The following is a 20,659-nucleotide window of genomic DNA, read 5'->3' on the forward strand; positions in this document are numbered from 1 at the left end:
GGAAGGAGTAAGAAGTTGAACCCTTAACCTCCAGCATCATCAAAGAGGGTGATGACCACTGGACCAAATGGTCAGTGACTTTATTTGTTTAACCTCGATGATAAGATTTAATATTAGAGGATAAAAAAAAAAAAGAAAAGGCTAGCGTGTTATGATTGGTGAGAATTGACAAATTTTTAACTTTATCCAATCCATTTCTCAACAGCGATTGGCATGGGGATTTGTACAGGTGACTCGGGCTAGAAGTTAATGTCGAGGTTAAAGGAAGCAAGTGGGTGAATTGAATGCCTTCGTCTCAAGCTACAAACTAAAGAGCGCGTGAAATTTCCTAAAAATGAAAAAAAAAAATTACCAGCAATAATGTTATGTAATGAAGGAAAGCTTTTTCTGTTAGTACTTTAATTCACATACACATATGGGTAATTTAATTCACACCTGGAGCTGATGCGTAGCATCGTTTGGTTTGAGGTGAGCTGTAAGCATCGTGCGGTAACGTGGGTTAAGGAATATAATAACGTGTATGGTTTTTTTTTTTTTTTTTTTTTGGGAAGCAATAATAACATGTGTTTTAGAGGGTAGAAAGTACTATTAGTAATAAATATGTGGGGCAATAAATTATGAGAAACAAAAATCAGAGGCAGGAAACACAAAGCGAAAAATATTTATTGAAATTATAAAAAAAAAGAAGAGGGAAGAGCGCAGGTCCCGAGAGAAAAATAATGAGAGAGAGAGGAAGCAGGGGAGAATCCGGCTGTAGACTTGGACAGTAATGGAACGGAAGAGTCACGGCGACAAAACCTGCTAGATCGATTCTTAAGGGAAAAGGGGTTGAATAATTTTCAATTACTACCCTTTACTAGTAGACTAGTATTTCATCAATTGATCTTATCTCTCTAATATTTCAGCCCCTGTCCTTCAGCCCTCCCCTTCTTTCATTAATCAATTCCTACTAGCTCACTTCTACGCCCAATTAAAGATTCCACAGCTTGCGGTTTAATTATTCACGTTGCACATGGCGATGATGATATCACTTGCGTGAATTTCTTCCCACTCCTTTTGTACCATCTGGAAACTTTAGAATTAAAATAATTTTAGATATTTTCAATTTATTTACACACCCCAAATAGAAAAAGGAGAAACTAAAAAAAAAAATAATTTGTTTTTTTTAAAAAAAAAAGAGAGAAAAGAATCAACTTATGTACACACCCCAAAAGAAAAGGGCAAAAAAAAAAGAGAAATTTTTCATTTTTAACTTATAATCCCAACTGACCTCGTCTTTCTATATATAATGCACGGGCAATGGATTTGGTGTTAAAAAATGTCATTATTTTCATTTTACGCTCGCACAATCGAAGAATAATACACAATCATCTTATATTCCATACTCTCATATATTATTTAACTGCTATTACTTTACTTATCGACCACTGCATAACTGTTACTACCATACTTATCCACTGTTATTATGTTTATCTCATATCTTCCACGTGCCAACTTCAATAATGAAAAAAATTAGGAAATCCCACTACTCTGCAATTAATTTTTTTTAAAATTGCAATTGATCCGTTTTTCTATATTTTTTGTTATTATTTATTTTTTTCTAAAATATGCACCCACTAATTCATAATATTAACTAAGGTACTACTGTCAATTTGTGGACGGGCTGTGACTGTGAGAGAATTTCAGTATAGGAATACAAAAACAAGAAATTCACGGTGTACACACGCTGCCAATACTTCATAATGGAGTCTGTGAAGGTTCCCGGGCGGCCTTGATGAGCGTGAACTGTGAAACATTTTTCCTTTTTGGGGCCAGCATTCTCATATTTTCATCTTTCAGAAAAAAAATTCTCATTTTTTCATAAATCATTTCTTTTCACTAATATAAGAGACAAAAAATTCAAGAAAACCAAAAAGGAAAACACTTAAAAAAGAAACGAGTAGGAGAAAAAGAAAAGGGGTAATAGGATGCTTAAAAGGTAAATAAAGAAAAAGAAAGGAACGTAACACCATAAAGGGAAAGAGGAATACGACTTTACAGTGCCAGTAGTTGCAAGTTTGGGAACAACTGATTTCTACAAAATAATTTATTCGACAGCGGGTAAAGATGCTGCTGTTTCCAGTTCAAATAAGTGATAAAATAAATAAAAATCAATACAATATTTTCAGTTGCTATTTTGTTTGTTTACATTTCTACCCCTGATTTCACTCGTCAAAACCCCCCCTCACTTTCAGTCCTCTCTCCGCCTTGTCCTCTTCAAAGTTCAAACTCCACTCCACCCTTTTCGTCCCTCTATTCTCTCCAAATTTGACACCCAAATATCTTAAAAGGGCAAAAAAAAAGGGACCCAAACCGAAAACGTTACTTGGCTAAAATCCCCATACACAAAATGGAAGCTTCATCGGAATTCTTTGTCGGCGGATATTTTAGCCATGCCGGAGATAACGAATTCGGCCATAAATCGATGGAGAATCAAAACATCACTACTGGTAACTCCAACAATTTTACGGTGGACGACCTTTTGGATTTTCCCAAGGAAGATGAGGTAATGACCGACGCTTTTTTTGACAGCATTACCGGAAATTCTGGCGAGTCTTCTTCTCTTACTGTGGTCGACAGCTGTAACTCGTCTGTCTCGGGTGGCGACCGGCAATTTAACGGCAATATTAGCTGCCGCAGCTTCACTGATACACAATTCTCCGGCAGTGAACTCTGCGTTCCGGTAAAAACCAACATTTCCTTATAATTCCCTGTCTTAAAACAATTTCCGTAGAATTAAATTACATGTTTAATTCATCAGAAGAGGAAAAGTTTTATATTCGCTGGAAATACTAGGAATAATTTACAATGATGGAAAATTTACAGCCGTGACCGTGCAAGAACCCTTAGCAACTTTTGCAGAATTATCTGTTTCCAATTTGGTTGTACAATTAATGCTCATCTTTAGTTTTTTGTTGTTTTGGCTCTTCACCAATTTTTGTAAGTTTCGGTTTTAGGCAAGTTAATAACGGGAGATTTTTTTTTTATTAAAAAAACAGAAAAAACAATTGATACAATCTTAGCAACAGTAGCAAGTGTTTGCACTCTAAGCTTATAACATTTGTACCAGCTGACCAGTACTGTCTACTAAGTATTTTACGCATGTTTATTAAAAAAAATAAAAAAAGAAGTATTTTACGCATGAGATAAATTAGGAAATAGTGGACTCATGATTTTGGAAATTAATTGGTTTTATTTTTGTCATGAACAGTATGACGACCTGGCTGAGCTTGAATGGCTCTCGAATTTTGTGGAGGAGTCGTTCTCGAGCGATGACCTTCATAACCTTCACCTCATTTCCCCTACCACAAATTTTAAAGCTCCCTCCGCCTCTTCCGCAGCAACGGCTAACGCCACCACCGACACCTCCTCTTCCGCCGCTACCATTTCTACTAATAACGACAACAGCAATTCATCATCTCCAGTATTCCCCTCCGACGTCTCCTTTCCCGGAAAAGCCCGCAGCAAACGCTCCCGTGCCGCCCCATGCAACTGGGCCTCCCGCCTCCTCCTCCTTGCCTCCCCTGCTACGTCGTCATCCGAACCCACGAACGACGTGAACACTCCTAACCCAATGAGCGTTACCATAAAAGCTCCCAAACAGGCGCCGTCAAGGAAAAGAGAAACAACCGAAACTCCCGGTCGGCAATGCCTTCATTGCGGGTCGGAAAAGACGCCTCAGTGGAGGACGGGACCCATGGGGCCCAAGACTCTGTGTAATGCGTGCGGTGTCCGGTACAAGTCGGGTCGATTGGTGCCCGAGTACCGGCCCGCTGCGAGTCCGACATTTGTGTCCGCGAAGCATTCGAATTCGCACCGGAAAGTGCTGGAACTCCGGCGGCAAAAGGAGCTGCAGAGACAGCAGCAGCAACAGTTGCTCAGTCAAGCCTCAATTTTTGGCGTATCCAACGGCGGAGATGAATACTTGATCCGCCATCATCATCATCATCCTCATCAGCAAAATGTGGGTCCCGATCATAGGCTCATGATCTAGCGATCGCTGGTGTACTGAAAATTACGGTGTGCCAGCAGAAATTTTCAAGTTTATTGCTGGAAAGTAGTAGTGGTAGTAGTAGCACCATTTAGATTTGAATTTGACTGAGGAAAAGGCAGCAAAACAAAACTAGTCATAATAGAGCCGAACAAAAAAAAAAATGTCAGCTTCCAGCCAATTAGAAGGACAAAGGGAAGGAGAAAATGGCGAATTAATTGTAGACTTGTGTAATTTCCTGCTAATTTTGGGTTTTAATTCATTTGATTTTTTTTTACTAAATTAGTGTATTTTTTAATAATACTGCTTTTCTAGATTTTAGCTGAGGTTTAAGAAAATTAGGAAGAATTTGATCATAATTTGGTTGTTGACAAAGTAAAGATGGATCATGAAATATCTGCTGGAAAGAAGGTGGCACGCAATCATACAGCTGGGTGAGACACTTTTATCAAGGCCATGGGCCACGCTAACAACGGGAAGAGTCTGGTTCAGATTTCTTAAAAGCTTCGGCATTTGCACATGGCGGGCTCCTTTGGGGCTCAACTACCCTATGAATTCTAAAGTTACGGAGGCTTTATCGTGGAGTACTGAAGAAAAGCCATTAATAAAGGGTTCCAAGTGTATGTTTAGCACTTATTAGTGTTGCTTTTTATTAGTAGTATTTAAAAAAGTGAAATGCCCAAGTCCAACGACTAATTAATCATCTCGCTTCCGCTTTCGAACGCTGTCCAGAAAAGTAAAAAGTAATTAAAAAAAAGGGCGAAAGCTTGAAGTCAAAGATTAATTGGAAAACTCTTCTCTCTTACCCAACAAAAAACGAAGCAAAAGTAAACGCCGGTATGGATTTCAGTGGAAAATTGACCTATTTCAGACGTGAGGATTTGCAAGAGGGAAGAAGTTTAAGAACATCGTGCAGTGTACGAAGTAAGCTGCATGGGAGTGCGGTTCGAATCAATGTGGGAAAAGACCGAGAAGCTGCAAGAACCCAGAATACATTTTCCATATGATTATTTACTGTAGGCCATTAAAAGGACAAAAAAAAATCGTGAACGCCAAGGTGTTATAGTTGAAGGGGAAAAAAAATTAATCAAAGAGGGTACTGTGACATTGGGGGCCGATCCTAGACATTTTCCCTGCCAAGGGGTCCCACTACAATATCCAAGTCAATATGTAAATGCAAATCTTTATTTTATGAGACTATGCCATTAGTATGGCTAGAATTAGGGCTGCAAACGAGCCGAGTCGAGTCGAGCTTTGAGCTAATCGAGCCGAGTCTTGGCTAAATTTTATCAAGCTCGAGCTCGACGAGCTGGCAATTTTCGAGCTCGAGCTCGAGCTCGAAAAAAATAAAAAAAAATTATTTTATTTTTAAAAAAAATAAATAAAATAATATTTTTTTCTGAATAAATAATAAAATATTAAGGATATATCCGTAATTTCACTATGAAAATAAAAAAATATATATATATATAATATACGTAATTTTATTATTAAATAAAAATAAAAATAATATATATATATATATATATACTCAAGCTCGCGAGCCGGCTCGCGAGCTAACGAGCTTAATATTCTGAGCTCGAGTTTGACTCGAGCTGGCTCGAGCTCGACTCGAGCTCGATTAATATCGAGCTCGACTCGAGCTTGACTCGAGCCGCTCGGCTCGATTCGTTTGCAGCCCTAACTAGAATGTCGCATTGATCACAAGCAACGTGGTAGTACTACTTCATGATAACCAAAGAAAAGTATGGTCCCCCTTGAACGTTGTTCTACTAAATATTGAAACTATAAGTTGCCATTCTTTGTTTAGCAAATGGAATATGTTAGGCTTTAGCCTCAGTTCCGGTTATTCCTTAGTTAATTAGATGAACCTTTTCAGTCTTTGTGGATAGCTAGGAGGCGGTTACATCTTAGTTCATGAAAATGAAATGCTAAAAAATAAAAAGTGATCTTGTGCATGGCCAATCTATGCTAGGATAGAAGGTTCCGTCAGATTAATTTTATATTTCAATTCAAGTCCCTTTTTTTTTCTTGTTTAAAAAAAGGAAAATATGAGGAGAAATGACGAGAAGATATTAGAACATCACTTTAGAAAAGATGATAAAGGCAAAGGGTTCATATTGGCCATGGTACTAGAAAATGGGATCCTAAAATCAATGTTTTGAAATCGGACCAACCCGATCGATTCGACCGGTGAAACCGCGAACCGACCAGCCATGTCTCCGGTTCAGTTCAATTAAAAAATCCAATAATTAATTGAATCGGTCAAGAATCGATTGAACAGATAAAAAATCGAAAGGTTCAATTGGGTCAAACCATGAATCGAAAGATTTTTCGATTCACTCTCCGGTCCGGGTTTTAAAGCACTGCCTAAAATGCCATCTTATATCTCTGCAAAGTGTAAGGGCATTTATATTATAAATCTTGTTAGAACTGCTCGTGGTTTATCAGAAGTTTGTGATTTGGTCTTTCAAGCAGGAAATCAAGGAAAACCATTCTTAATTGTTGGTACAAAAAATAAAGGGAAAATCGTCCAAAACGTCCCTCACATTTTGTAAAATGACTTTTTTCGTCCCTCACTTTTAAAAGTGTAATTTTATGTCCTTTACATATTCACATCGGTCAAATTTAGTCCCTAACTAGATTTCCGATCATTTTTTTGCCGGAATCCATCACGTGCAAGGCACGTGATCATTTTTTAAAGGTAAATTTGTCAAATTATATTTTACATAATCTAATCTATAGTCCTCCACATTTTATAAAACAAATTTTTTCGTTCCTCACATTTCATAAAATGATTTTTTCATCCCTCACATTACACAAAATGAATTTCTCCATCCCTCACATTTAAAAAAATGAATATTTCCATCCCTTACTAATTATGCGTGTAAGGGAAACCTTAAAAAAAAATATGTGTGTGAATACATTTTTATTTAAACACATATATATGTCTATTTGATTTTGCTTAATAATACGAATAGCATAAATATATGTATGTGTCTATTTGATTTCACTTAACAATATGAATACCATATATTATACGTGATCATTTGATTTTATCTGGTATTAGCTAGTAAAAAATCCTGCATTCATTGTCAAGTTGGCCAATAAAGCTATTTTCGGTCAAAATACAATAAGAATATGCAAATTAAGGTTCTATTGGTAAATATTAGTCATAATCATACAAAAAGAGAAGATAGCCCACAAGTTGGGCCCAATTACATACATGTGTTTATGCTATTATTATTAAGCAAAATCAAATAGACATATACATGTGTTTAAAAAAAATGTATTCACACACATAATTAGTGAGAAATGAAAAATTCATTTTTTGAAATGTAAGGGATGAAAAAAATTATTTTATAAAATGTGAGGGACGAAAAAATTTATTTTATAAAATGTGAAGGACTATAGATCAAATTATGTAAAATATAATTTGACAAATTCACCCTTAAAAAATGATCACGTGCCTTGCACATGATGGATTCCGGCCAAAAAATGATCGGAAACCTAGTTAGGGACTAAATTTGACCGATGTGAATATGTAAGGGACATAAAATTACACTTTTAAAAGTGAGGGACGAAAAAAGTTATTTTATAAAATGTGAGGGACGTTTTGGACGATTTTCCCAAAAATAAAGCAGCCGATAGAATTTTTACCAAAGAGGTTTAATTTTTTTTTTCCCAAGCCAAGATAGCGTTTAATAGGTGAATTATAATAAGATTAACCCGATACTTATCTGTAGATACGTGTAAACATATTTGTACGCACGCAAACACATACTTATTGATTATTGCTACTTACACACTTCATGTATACTTTATTTATGTTTTTACTTGTATATGCGTGTGCACTTATATTTATATATCTATTCTATTTACCTATACAGTTATATTTCTACAGTTTTCTGCTTGGTTATTGTATTACTGATCCTGTATTTATGGTTATTGGGTGTATTTTCACTTACCAATATATCCATTTTCATATGCTTTTTTTTTCAACGGCAAACGGGAAGAAATGCCATCCCTGTTACTGTTATTATATATATATATTAATAATGGAAGAGGAAAAGAGGGAGCGTTTTTGGATTATGAAATTATGAGAAGTGGAGAGATGTTATAGTCGTAGCACGCAAACAACTTCGTCTGATTTTCGTCTCGTCTCATTAGCTTTAGAAGTTAGGGTAAAGAGTAAAAAAAGCGAGTAGAAAACAGAAGCAGCAGGCCGACACCGCCTCTTTAGAACTTAGGCAAGCAATAAATTGGAGCGGCCTACCCATCTATCATGGCATATACTATAATGCACGCAAGCTACTTGTTCTGATGAGGAAACAATCAGAATACATGACACATGCTAGTACTTGAAAGTACAATGTATGTACATATTGAAAGGTCACAAAAGTTTCACTTGCCCGGGACCATGCATCATGCATGGAGAGATCGTATCGTATGTACTTATTGTATATCAACTCAAATTTCCATGATTTGTGTTGTGGGTTCAATTTTGATGAGTGAAAATGATTTTTTTGGGGGGGGGGGGGGGGCGGGTCGTACAGGTAATATAGAGACGGACGTGCATGTGGGAGATAAGAAGCAGCACATGCAGTGAGTGACGGGCACGACTGTTTTGTGCAGGCTGTTCTGGATAATATATCCAAAGTGTGTGTCTTAGCAATGGCTCTGTGTCCATGTCTTGGGATCTTTCCATGTTATTTGATGACCGGACGCCTTTGTTCTTGTCTCCAGTCTTTACCCTTCACATTCCACTCTACCATTTTCCCTCCCCACCACCCAAAAAAAAAAAAAAAAACCATTGCTTCACTGACAACGACTCTGATTACTGAAAGGAATGTCAGGATAAGATAAGTCGGCCGTGAAGTATAAGCCATATATGCTGATTACTGAACCACATAACATTCGGCACAGCTAGCAAAAAACAAGGCGGAGGAGTTGAGCTGAACATGGTGCCGGCCGGCCGGCCAACTAGACTAGAGGTGAGTCTAGAATAGATGGGCGAATGGCCCCATCCCTCGGATCGACCATCGGTCCGTGGGGTTGCAGCCTGCCATGCTTCAGCCAAAAGGGAACACAAAGTATTTGTATTTATTGTAGCGAAATAACCAGAAGGAGAAACTTCATATGAATGAATGCGCAATTTGAAGAACACCATGTATAGAATGGATATGAAGAATGATAAATATATATACTTCCATAGGTATATCAAATGAGAAAGACAGTCTCAAACAATAAGTGTACTCTTGTAACCGAAGAGATATCCATGTTACCATCAGCTGACTGGAAAAATTAGCAGAGAGGGAGAGATAAAGTATGAAATATGCACGTAGTACTTGGCCTCTGACCGCAGGACAATGGTAATTATTTCCTTAAAAAAAAAAAAGAGAAATCAACTTGTTAGCTGGACACGTCCCTAGATCCACTACAATAGTTCAGCAATTAATACGGACCATTCTACAATTTGTCGAAGCATTTTGCTGCATGTTATTTCCAGAAGCAATCAAATGAGGATGGTAATTATGCGCGCTTTTAAAAGTCGTTCATTTTGCATAACGTGCCGGCACGAGCTTTCACTCTTTTACGTTCTACTACTATTACTTAATGATGATCTCAAAGAAAGCGTTGATCTCAAAAGAGTTATTGGGAGCTTAATCGCTTAATAATTAAGGGAAAACATTAAAAGTCTCTGTAATGAAACATCAACTCATGGTGTATGCTCCTGGTGCCATATTTTGGTTACAACTCACAAGTTACAAGAAAGGTTGCTTATGAACTTTGAAATCGACACTACAAGATATATTCTGAAACCACCACCCCCCCCCCCTTCCAAAAAAAAAAAAACTACATGCTATATCAGTTTGTCCAAAGGCTCAACTTCCTTTCTGTGTGGACTAGTTAATGAATTAAATACATAGCTCTATGCTCGGTCAAAATGAATAGGATGAATTGGGCTGTTAGCCAATTAGTTTTTTTTTTTTTCACTTGGGGCTATCTCAACTTTTCGGCCAGACTAATCCCCTAAAACTATATAAACCCTTGCTCCAAGAATATACAGTAAGGCAGCACATGGAAGTCGATCGCGAGATCTATTAGTAACTAAAACTATGAAACCAGTCGGATTACCCGCGGATGGCCTGTTAGCCAATTAGTTGGATGGATACTTGATTTATAGTTTACTAATTTTGGAGTTCAATTAAACTCGCTATTGATAAAATATTATGAGAAAAAAAGAGAAAGAAAAACTTAATTGTAGGTTCACTTATTTCATTGGATTGATAGTACATATTTTAACTACTTGCAATTTACATTGTTTAAGCTTTCAATAAAATTAAAAGGAGAAAAGGTATAGTAATTAGTAATTCCAGTTACTTACTGTAGAAGGCAGATCAAATTTTTGCAGTGATTCTTTAGTCCTTCAGCACTTCGCACCAAGAAAAAGATAGCACGATATTTGATCAATTCTCATCTCAAATTCCTAACTAACCAATTGATTGCACGAAGCGTTGACCTCGTGAATTTATGTGCATGCTCAGATTCAAGATAGCCAGTCCATCGTTAACCAGGGAGGGAACGTTGTCAGGCCCTAATCACGGGTTGCAAGTGCTAAGAAGCTCAACTTTGCTTCTCCACCTCAATTTTCGGAACCCAGAGTCCACTAGATTCCGTGATTCCAACTAAGAAGCCGAACGATGTCATCATCATGGGCTACATCTATATAAATATGCATGAATGGGGCAAATGTATTGAGAACTTGCACTGGGCTACGACCCAAACCATTTGCAACAACTTTTCTGAGTCTGCTGGTGTCTCATCAATGGCGAACTTCTGTTGTTCTATTGAATTGGAGCCCAGAACCCTGAGACAGGGGCAAATCGACCAAGCTAGGGTCAAGTCTCTTTCTCATGGTGTTTTTCCTCCATCCTTTTTTTTTTAAAAAAAATGGAAGTCTAATTACAAGCTTAGCTTCTTTCATTTTTCTTGTAACAACAAGTGGATTACCCAAAATCTTGCCATTTATTAAGAATGATAAATAAATAACTACTATCTTCGTTCATTTGGTTGAGATTGTCGGATCGATTTTCTTTTGGATGACTAAAGCATGGCACGAAAGACACTTCTTACATATGTTGTTTTAAATGTTTTGAGTGCAGGAAGTTGCTGTCGATATAATGCAGAAGAAGGAACAAAATGAAGCATCTAGCATTTTGGTCGAGGTAGGGTTGTGCTGCCTACTGATGAACCGCGTCATCATGAAACTAGAAAAACATCCATTTTGCACCAAAGTTACTATCAAGTTTCTTTTTTCGGATTGATTTTCAATTTTAGAAAGATGGATGATACGAAATATGTGTGGTAAATTTTCAGGGACTGAAACCAGTTGCTTCAATAAAGGAAATGGTAATGGCTGTGCAGGAAATAGACATGCTACACGAAGAGGATGAGGCTAAGGACAAGATCATCAATAGCATAACTGAGACATGCTGCCAATGTTCAAGCATTTCTACCACGATTGATTCTCCAAATCAGTCTCTGCTTAAGGAGCCTGTTTCCGCTCCCTTCTAATTAAATATTAAATAGCACCTTTATTCAACTTTAAGAAAGGCAATCGTGATTGTTCTTGTTCAATCTTGGAAAGTGCTCGTATTATTTTTTTTCTTTGGAAAATTGTATGTATTTTCAATAATGACGTTCGAACTTTGCTAGAAAGAAAATCAATATGGTCCGGTGGGTTGGAACTTGGAACTTGGAACGCGCCCATTCACAAAAACTGAAGTACTAGTGTTACCTGAAAAGAAGATATCGAGCTATAATTGGTAGTTGCCAATAATATTCAATATTAGTCCGAAGCAACTTTACAAATGTATGCGTCCGTGCAGGAAACATCAAACAAGAGCAACAGAGTTCTGATTTTGGACAAAGTTAATCTCCACAAAATAATCCCACCAAGCAAAAAGAGATTAGTGGAACAATAATGGATGACATACACTAGGGTTGCTGCCAAACAAAAGGCATCAAGACTTGGCAACAATTTTTATTTTAATTTATTCTTCGGGTCACTAATTCAATAGTAGAGTACTCGACTTTTAAGTGCAGCTAGTATCTTTTACACATTTAGATGAAACCAAGGATTCAACTATATACCATCGGTAAAGTATGGAAGACCACGACTGATTCTAAAAGGGAATGAATGGAAAAAACAGTATGCCGAATTGAGGAAGAATTTTGAGAATATTTCATTTTTATTGGATCAATAAAAAAGAAACCTAGTTCGAATGCTTGGAATGGAAGAAAATAAAGTTGGATTGAATGAATAAATGAATAGGGTCTCGCGGTTTCAATTATTTATAGGAAAAGATAAATGATCAACTTTGGAGGTTCGATTTTTTGTTGTAGTAAGAAAAAAGGCTTTTGGGAGGGGAAGCGGACGGGGTGGGGTGGAGAAGAAATCAAAGTCAATTGATTTGTTTGAGGATAAAATGCAAATGTATTGCCTCATGCGGGACAGAATTTCATCATTAACAACACATAAGCAGCCAACGTTAGTTTGTGGGATTGAATTTTTTTACTTACTAATAGTAATACATTTTGTACATGGTTGCAATTAGGGAAAAGAGTTCCAATGGCCCTCCAACTCTTTCACAGATAAAATTTTAGCCTTCCAATAATTAACAATAAAGGTTTGGCTCTCGATATAATAAAATAACATATTGGTGACCCTTCTGTCAAATCCAGCAGTTAAAATTAACAGAAAGTATCATCTCGTGAGATGCGTGACCAAATATCAAGGGTATTATACTCTCTGAATGGTTTACCAGGCACCTCCATCCCACCTACCCCTCCACCACCCCACCACCTGTGTCACCGCCACTGCTGCCGTTGCTCTTGCTTCAACAATGGGACTAATCCAGCAGCAAACACTCTCCTGTGGTTCTCAGAACATAGGAGGAGGCCGAATATCGTAACAAGTGCATTCTTCTTGCCACGATCTGTCCCATTCCTGAGAAGCTCCACTAGAGAAGGAATTGCATCTGGAATCTCCCCAATTAGTTGCCGGTATTCTTCAACTAAAGCAAGGTAAAATAATGCACCAACTGCATGCTGTCGAGCTTCCACTTTCAGTCCGCACTTCAAAACATCAAGTATCAAAATCAAACCTCCATTCTCAACAATTATTTTCCTGCTTTTGGAATACTTTGAAAGATTTAACAGAGATGCCAAGGCATTCTCTTTGCAGCGATGGATCGCATGAAAATAGAAGATTCAACAGAGACGGGATTGCACCAATTTCAACCAAACAAGACCGATTAAAAATGCTTGTTTTGGTGAGCAAACGAATCTCATAAGCAGCTCAGTTCTGCTCTTGATTATTGCAACCCCCAAGCTTGCCAACGAGAAAATTAGCGAGTAATCGCACGGCCTACTCAGAAACTTTGCTACCTGCGATAACTGCCTTTGTAACATCATGGCTACGCCCAACTGAATCAGCAAAGTGGATGCCTTTTTCTAAGCAAAATCCCTTGATATCTGCTTCAGAGCTGAATTGGGCACAAAACCTGTGCAGAGAAACCTCTAGCCTATCTTGGGACAGGTGCAGTTTCCAACTCTGAACCATCCTGAACTTGTTCCTGTCGCATGAAATAATGCTTTCCGTCAATTTTAACTGTTGGATTTGACAGAAAGGCCACGAATATGCTATTTTATTAGATCAAGGGCTAAACTTTTATTGTTAATTATTGAAGGGCTAAAACTTTACGTGAGAAAGAGTTGGAAGGCGTCGAACTCTTTTCCCTTGCAATTATGTACGAAAGGCTATAACAGTCATTTCATTCCAAACTTCGAAATTGAAAATTCTCGAGGTCTCGTTTCTTAGCGTTGAGCGGACGCCTTTTACCCGTTTGAATCTGCTGATGAAAACTGGACGAGTGTAGGGTTTCATCCCCCTGCTTTACTCGCTGCTGGGGTAACTCAAAGTCCCGGTATTAATCTCCTAATCAAAGGCCCCAAGCAATATTCCACCACTTCACTGCCTCATTAAAGGTAATCCAACTATTTTTTTTTTATCTCTTTTCGCTGATCTTTCGGCTGGAATTTCCTGTAATTGATTCAACCTCCAGCTGATTTGAGTTGCTTTCCCCTTAGTTTAATGGTTTTTTCCCACATAATTTGGAGCTTATGCATTTTTACCCCGAATTGAAAACTGATTATAATAGCTGCTCAATAGAGGTTAATTTCTCTTGATTACAAAATTGGCGTATGAATTCGAATTTATGCCAGTGGTTTACAAATCCGTTTAAATAAAAGTGAGCGATTAAAATAATTGAAATTGAGCTAGTGTTTTTTTTTTGTTGTAGAAGGTGTAAAATAGAAATGAGCACAACAATACAGAGAACTCCCAAATCCGGGAGGCAGTCTTTATTCTTCCATGATTTAGCTACACCGGTTTCATCTAGAAAATCTGGCGGAAAATTTGCAACCCCGGGTCAGGCAGCCGCTGTATCGGCCCTATGGCGTGAGAATTTTGCCAACTCTGATCTTCCGCCTCCACCAATGTTCACTCTTGAAGACCGGTCGGATTTATCTCCAGAATCTGGAATTCCTGACTATCCAGTTTCTCCTGGGGTCGGGTCAGATCCAAGAACGCCACTGAGTAGTTTTGGCAGGGAGTTTTCAACTCCTAAGAGCAAGTCTGGACCCAGCACTTCTTATGCTACGACCATGGGAAAGCAGCAGCAGCAGAGTCAGCAAACCCCAGTGGCAAGTTTGAGTTGGTGGTCGCCTTCGAAGAGTGGTGGTAGTACTGAGCAGGAGGATAAGGGAAAAGGCTCGCCTGTTGAAGGTGTAGTTCAGCCTGGTGCATTAATTACCCTCCCACCCCCTAGGGAGGTTGCTAGACCGGAGATGAAGAAGAATTCAGTTCCCATAGGTAGCCTGGACGAGGAGGAGTGGGTGACTGTCTATGGGTATTGCTTCGTTTCTCATGTCTCTTAAATTTCCGAACTATTGTTGAACTTATATTTGGATTAGTTTTGCTAAGACTGAATCAGTTGATGGAAAAAAGCAACAGCCTAGGAACATAGCTTTCTACATACTGAAGAGTGTTGACATCTTCTGGAGTGTTACATTTTATTACCGATCTATACTGTGGTAGTCAGTATATTTAAAATACAGAGGTAGGTTTTCAGAGGATCATAGTCTCTTTGGAGTCTGTATGTCCTTGGCAGCTCCTGCCAATAAACCTCCTGAAGGAAAAAGCTAAAAAAATGTTTACATCTAGTTTTGTCAAAATTGGGTGAAATGGCTTGATCAATTCAGTTATGTGTGTGGCATCAACATTTTCAATTCTAGATGAAAATCTATTTGGGAAGTAGACTTGGTTAATGGATCTAGGGTAAACTTTCATAAGCAAAGTTGTCTGATGGGGACTATATGATATCAGTCATGTTGCGCTGTTGGGTAATCTGCTTCTGGTACTTTTCTTTGTCATCGTTTATCACTTTTTCTTAATTAGACATTTCATCATATAGAGATAATATGTTATTTTGGCCACATATTTAAATGTTATTGATCCCTAATGTATCTTATCAACCATTTGATTTTACAGATTTTCTCCAATAGACACCAATTTGGTGTTGCGGGAATTCGAAAAGTGCGGGGTGATTCTGAAACATGTCCCAGGACCAAGAGATGCTAATTGGATGCACATTCTCTATCAGGTAGCTGAATATTACGATAAGGTTAACAATCAAGGGCTCCTTGGTTTTGTATTAAAATGGTCTAGTTCTTTTAGTGTTGATGGCTTCATGTTGCACTAGGATATGGAGTGGAAGTTCTTGTTTTTTCATTTTGACGCATTAAATTCTTTCCCCTTGGCAACAAAAAATGGTGGTCAGAGCAAGTACTTGTTTAACAGAGAAGACGTTGGAATTCTGAATGTGTCCGTGGCGTTACTTTACAAGAATGCCTTAACAAGTTCTTTTTTCATTTTTACTTCAGGGGAGAAAACAGTTTTTTTTTTTCCCCTTTTATCGTCTGCTTTCTTTATGGGCTTTTGATACTGCAATTGTCCTTAGAGAAAGCATGAAATATATCTTTCCATTGACAGAAGTGTTAGAACTGGATTGTCTGTTCATCTAGGAACACCAGGATACTTTTGCAGCTTGCTTCCAAGATTTATGTTGATTTCTCACTTGTGTTGATTTCTGTTGCAATTCACTGTCTTGTTAGATAGCTATTTTCCTGTATCTTTTGTTAAATGATTTTGGAAGGAATGGCTGGACATAGACCTGCATTTTGTTCACCTTCACTAGTGACTGCTTTGTGCCAAGTCCTCCTTGTGATGATTGACCCTGTAGTTTTAATCTTACTTTGTTCTCTGATATTTGGAAAAGTAAAAGCAGCTGGTTTCACTTCTTTATTGCTACACACAAATAATTTAGACTTTTGTCATGTAGTCCACAGAATAGTTGCAGCAGATCCTTGAGCTGAAGCTTTCAAGAATTAGTTCAATATCTATACTTTTGGCAAATACATTAATCTACCTTGCTTTGTAATTCTAACATAACGTCACTGCCTTGCGGTGCAGAATCGCGCTGATGCTCTAAAAGCCCTCAGCAAAAATGGGATGCAAATAAATGGAGTTCTCATCATTGGGGTGAAACCTGTGGATCCAATGCAACGCCAGGCTCTGAATGAAAGGATCAACAATCTAGGATTCATGACTTTACCTCCTGCACCGTCTAATCGAATCTCAGAGTCAAATTTATCTAGAGCTTCCCCTTATCCATACTATCTTCAGAATGGAAGTGCCAGCAAACAAGCAGGCGGGACTGTTGCCGCTCCTTCCAAATCCTTGGTGTCTAAAGTTGTGGACTTGATGTTTGGTGTCTAATTCAATTGTATGTCTCTGTAGTCAATTGCAATTTTCGACATTCCCTCTCCCAGCACTGCATGCGGCTGTCTCAATCACTTCCCATATGGTTGAGTTTAAACGTTTTTTTTTTCTGAGTTTTACTTTATATTGAGTAGCAGTAATTTGGGCTGGTTTGGGAGAAACATTTGTTTTCTTGTTATTGTCGGTGCAAAAGTTGTAGCAGAATACAATATATTATACATGGTTCCGAAAAGATCATTCATCAGCATATAAGAATGCTGGAATGCTTCTGTGGCGCCTAGCGTTATTCAAACTGGACCGAGATGTGATTTTACTAGTTTGTTTATTATTAGGAGGGAAAAAAAAAAGGAACCCACGTAAGATATTCCGACTTCTGAGCTATACTTTAGTGAAGAAATGTTAATGATCTCTCAGATGGATCATAGATTAGGCTGTCAAAAGTCAGTCTTCGTTTATTTCAAGAGCATGGATTTGAACTGCAGAATCCGCTGAATCAGTCAGAACATGCCTTGAGCCATTATAATTACATGCCAATGCAGGAAGAATAGAAAGCTCTAGTACTTGGTCAGCCAGACGACATCAAGAACCGTTGAAATGGCAAGGAATAAAGAACTCAGGAATGCAAAGGCTATTGATGCTGCAACACGGTCGCAGAAAGCATGCAAGGGTTTGCAGAAATTTGGAAGAGCTGAATGTCGGATCCCCGTCCGATTCAGATTGGTTACTCCCGATGCAGCTGATCCAGCACTCAGCATTGCAAATGCAAAGACCTGCAAGTACAAGATTAAGGCTAGGTAGAAGTTTAGTACAAGATCAGCAAGCCACAAAAAGACAAAGTGATGATCTAGGAACTAATTCCTGCTTATCATGCATCTCTTTTGCCTTAATTTCAAACTTTTCAGAGCATATTCGATGTAAACTATGTTCCACTGTCCGTGTTACTATGTTCATGCACATTTACTATGTTCCACTGTCCGTGTTAGAAACTACGTTTACAGGGATAGAAAACAATATTGTCAAGCAAGCATTTGAACCCCAAAGATGAAAAAAAAAATGCAAAGTGAAAAGTCGCACCCTGACATTGTACATCAAGGGGGCTGCTCATCAATAATTGACCAGAGTAAATGACCAACAAACACCAGGAAGATTCTAAAGCCAAGAAAACTGTTCCAACATCAGTGATAAGTTATTAATGGCAAACAAAAAGTTTAGAGGTTGAAGTAAAATATTCTTTCAGAATTCTGTTTGCAACTCCCAAATAGCATTTGTAAAAGAATCGCCTGATTGCGGAAGTTTAGTGTTATAAAAAGTTTGAGTTTCAGAACACCTAGGAAAGCAGGACAAATAGCTTGGGTAGCTTGCCCAAATTTGTATCTAAATGTACGGAGCACTAACGATTTTCCGTCCACTCCTCAGTAAACCAAAAAGATTAGTTCAGTGGTATTTAAGAGTATGAAATGATCACTTGATTTCCCAAATTTATTCTCAGTATTCTCTTTTTACTTCTTTAGGATTCATTTCTAGGATCGATCCTAGAAATGATCACTTGATTGATGTGACAATAAACCACTTTTGACTTTTGAGCTGCGATGCACAAACTGTGGGCTTGGCAAGGAAAGGCAACCCATTAGAAGCGTAGCAGTTAGAAGGAGTATCATATTATCTTCTTCAAAGTCTGATTGGTCAAGTCATCAAAAAAGAACTTAGCCACAAGATTTTAACAGAATAATGATGAAGAAAGGAGGATAGGAATTGAGTTAAACCAGACTTGACCAAAGAAATAAAACACTTAGATCGTAATTTTCCAACTGGTACACCCTCAATTACCTGATCCCCAGCGAAAATAAGCCAAGCATGATTTCGAGAAGGAATGGCTGGCGATTTTCGTAGAGATCTTGATCCACTAATAAGCAGTTGAAGCAAGGAATGAACTGCAACAGCTGCCGAAACTCCAACCAGGTACCTGATCTCCATCCATTCCCGTTACTCAACCAGTTTATGATTCATGGAGCATTTCAAGACTTTTAATCACGATTAAATGACACAATACAAACGTATCAACTTCATGCAGGCTTTTCAGGCAATAAGAACACATTAATTAGAACAAAACATACATTTTTGAATTTCAAATGTCAGGTTCAAGGCAATTACTTCGCCACTCACTGCCGACGCCTTCCTTTTATTTTTGAATTTTAAAGATCTTTGCTCGTGGACACAAGGAAAGGAAAACAAGCCAAAGTGACTGATTAAAACTCTCAAGCAGGTAAATCGCATTAAAATACTAATGATAATACAGAAGACGAGGAAAAACGATACGTAGAGACTAATTGAAAATAAAAAAATATACACGCAGACATAGCTTACTTATAAATCCAGAAATAAGGCAACACATGAGGACGATTTTGGACGCTCATGTCCAGAAAACTATCACGGGAGCTTGTTTCCGTAAATAATAGTAGTGCTATGTGTAAATGTCCTTGAACTTAGGAAAGCGACTTAGGAAAGCGACCGTTTCAAGAATTTGTCTCCACTCACCACAAGTACATAACTATTCAAACTCAGGTGGCTTCCGAAGAAGTAGCTGCAATTTCATGATCTTCAGCATTTGTACAATTCAAACTTAGATAGACAGCCTCACAATTTTACTGAATTTCAATCCTAGTGGACTGAAGAATCAAATTAGTTGAACAAAATTTTGAGTAACAATTGGTTAGATGATCATGCATGCACATTATAAGAACAGAAAATTTCCTTGAAAAGTTAACATGACAAGATCCCACTATCTTGCCCGTGAAAAAAGGATTTCTTAAAAAAATTTGAAAATGCAAGATCACGAAATGTAAGACCAGCGGACTAGATTCTTGAACCCAAAAGGGAAAAGGATATAAATCACACTGTAGTAGTGAAAGAAAGCAGATTTCAGGGCAGAAAGGGTAGCTTACTCGAAAGAGTCAGAGAAGGACCAGTTGGAGCGGACAGGGACGTTAAAACCATAAAGGGAGAGGGTGGAAGCTTGTTTAGCAGTGGCCATCAGTGACAGTGCCGTGACTGAAGTTAAAAGGCACGCCAGGCGTAAAACCACGTGGGCGATGTCCATTTTGCCATGAACGCTCCGGCTGGGCCTCGGGGCTACCAATGGGCCGCTCATTGTCCCCATCTCTGCTGCTACTTTCATCTCCGGCAGCTGAATGTTCACCGCCTCCCCTGCGTTCTTAGCTCCGTTCATCGTTGTTCTTGTAATTTTTTTCTCTTTCTTGGGTTTTCTTGGTTGTATCACCACAGGTGAAAAGAGGGTTGGAGAAGGAAAGTAGTTCTAACTTCTAAGGAGTGTGAAGGGGCTTTAGAAATGAAGGAAAGCGGGTAAGTGGTGGGGTCTGGGGGGCACTTGGGAGGTGTACGAAATGATACACGTGTCTTAAGGAGGTGTCGGTCAATGGAGTCAAAATCCACTGCAGAGAGTGCCCGTGACTCCTGATTCAACGGCATACTGGACTAGAGTAGACTGTAGAGAAGTAATAGGGGATTAAGGGCTTAATATTTAATACCCCCGAAAACAAATTAAACGGAAAAAGTAGTTGAGTAATTGCTGTTTAAACCTAACATTCATGTCATGATGGATGCGTTTCTTTTAATTTTTAAATCATACAATTCAATTAGCAGTGCTAATTATTCCTTTTCTGCTTTAGCCGACAAGTAGAAAGAAATGAGAAGAAAAACCATTG

General features: G+C 38.2%; 4 protein-coding genes across 6 annotated transcripts; 3 read left to right on the top strand and 1 right to left on the bottom strand.

Annotated features, from left to right (window-relative positions):
* The first annotated feature begins 2,260 nt into the window (after window positions 1-2,260).
* LOC113743051 (GATA transcription factor 12) lies at window positions 2,261-4,312 on the top strand. Its single transcript, XM_027271117.2, has 2 exons — window positions 2,261-2,722; window positions 3,251-4,312. The coding sequence occupies exons 1-2, from the start codon at window positions 2,390-2,392 to the stop codon at window positions 4,031-4,033; spliced, it is 1,116 nt and encodes a 371-aa protein (XP_027126918.1). The 5' UTR covers window positions 2,261-2,389; the 3' UTR covers window positions 4,034-4,312.
* Window positions 4,313-10,807: 6,495 nt separating this feature from the next.
* On the top strand, window positions 10,808-11,671 carry LOC113741238 (uncharacterized). The gene is made up of 3 exons (XM_027268732.2): window positions 10,808-10,931; window positions 11,197-11,259; window positions 11,411-11,671. The coding sequence occupies exons 1-3, from the start codon at window positions 10,860-10,862 to the stop codon at window positions 11,606-11,608; spliced, it is 333 nt and encodes a 110-aa protein (XP_027124533.2). The 5' UTR covers window positions 10,808-10,859; the 3' UTR covers window positions 11,609-11,671.
* A 2,203-nt stretch (window positions 11,672-13,874) lies between these two features.
* Window positions 13,875-17,871, top strand: LOC113742939 (nuclear pore complex protein NUP35). 3 transcript variants are annotated; one of them, XM_072045356.1, is made up of 5 exons: window positions 13,876-14,083; window positions 14,398-15,006; window positions 15,648-15,759; window positions 16,629-16,941; window positions 17,477-17,871. In XM_072045356.1, the coding sequence occupies exons 2-4, from the start codon at window positions 14,414-14,416 to the stop codon at window positions 16,932-16,934; spliced, it is 1,011 nt and encodes a 336-aa protein (XP_071901457.1). In that variant the 5' UTR covers window positions 13,876-14,083; window positions 14,398-14,413; the 3' UTR covers window positions 16,935-16,941; window positions 17,477-17,871. The 3 variants fall into 3 exon arrangements, with proteins under 3 accessions (XP_027126771.1, XP_071901457.1, XP_027126770.1); XM_027270970.2 differs by lacking the exon at window positions 17,477-17,871 and having other exon boundaries at window positions 13,875-14,083; window positions 14,401-15,006; window positions 16,629-17,229; XM_027270969.2 differs by lacking the exon at window positions 17,477-17,871 and having other exon boundaries at window positions 13,877-14,083; window positions 16,629-17,229.
* LOC113742940 (CASP-like protein 3A1) lies at window positions 17,322-20,261 on the bottom strand. The gene is made up of 3 exons (XM_027270971.2): window positions 19,880-20,261; window positions 18,765-18,900; window positions 17,322-17,707 (listed from the first exon to the last, which is right to left on the bottom strand). Exons 1-3 carry the CDS (start codon window positions 20,161-20,163, stop codon window positions 17,492-17,494), a joined length of 636 nt encoding a protein of 211 aa, XP_027126772.1. The 5' UTR covers window positions 20,164-20,261; the 3' UTR covers window positions 17,322-17,491.
* Window positions 20,262-20,659: the final 398 nt, after the last annotated feature.

This window comes from Coffea arabica, chromosome 4c (assembly GCF_036785885.1).
Source record: "Coffea arabica cultivar ET-39 chromosome 4c, Coffea Arabica ET-39 HiFi, whole genome shotgun sequence".
Lineage (NCBI taxonomy): Eukaryota > Viridiplantae > Streptophyta > Magnoliopsida > Gentianales > Rubiaceae > Coffea > Coffea arabica.

What these genes read in the sequence shown, in the direction of transcription:
- LOC113741238 (XM_027268732.2), top strand. Translation starts at nt 10,860, where the DNA reads ATGGCGAACTTCTGTTGTTCTATTGAATTGGAGCCCAGAACCCTGAGA. An exon ending in GGCAAATCGACCAAGCTAGG is followed by an intron (nt 10,932 to 11,196) that starts GTCAAGTCTCTT and finishes TTTTGAGTGCAG; the next exon opens with GAAGTTGCTGTCGATATAAT. An exon ending in CATCTAGCATTTTGGTCGAG is followed by an intron (nt 11,260 to 11,410) that starts GTAGGGTTGTGC and finishes GTAAATTTTCAG; the next exon opens with GGACTGAAACCAGTTGCTTC.
- LOC113742940 (XM_027270971.2), bottom strand. Translation starts at nt 20,163, where the DNA reads ATGAACGGAGCTAAGAACGCAGGGGAGGCGGTGAACATTCAGCTGCCG. An exon ending in TCCTTCTCTGACTCTTTCGA is followed by an intron (nt 18,901 to 19,879) that starts GTAAGCTACCCT and finishes GATGGAGATCAG; the next exon opens with GTACCTGGTTGGAGTTTCGG. An exon ending in TTATTTTCGCTGGGGATCAG is followed by an intron (nt 17,708 to 18,764) that starts GTAATTGAGGGT and finishes TTGTACTTGCAG; the next exon opens with GTCTTTGCATTTGCAATGCT.
- LOC113743051 (XM_027271117.2), top strand. Translation starts at nt 2,390, where the DNA reads ATGGAAGCTTCATCGGAATTCTTTGTCGGCGGATATTTTAGCCATGCC. An exon ending in GCAGTGAACTCTGCGTTCCG is followed by an intron (nt 2,723 to 3,250) that starts GTAAAAACCAAC and finishes TGTCATGAACAG; the next exon opens with TATGACGACCTGGCTGAGCT.
- LOC113742939 (XM_027270970.2), top strand. Translation starts at nt 14,414, where the DNA reads ATGAGCACAACAATACAGAGAACTCCCAAATCCGGGAGGCAGTCTTTA. An exon ending in GAGTGGGTGACTGTCTATGG is followed by an intron (nt 15,007 to 15,647) that starts GTATTGCTTCGT and finishes TTGATTTTACAG; the next exon opens with ATTTTCTCCAATAGACACCA. An exon ending in GGATGCACATTCTCTATCAG is followed by an intron (nt 15,760 to 16,628) that starts GTAGCTGAATAT and finishes CTTGCGGTGCAG; the next exon opens with AATCGCGCTGATGCTCTAAA.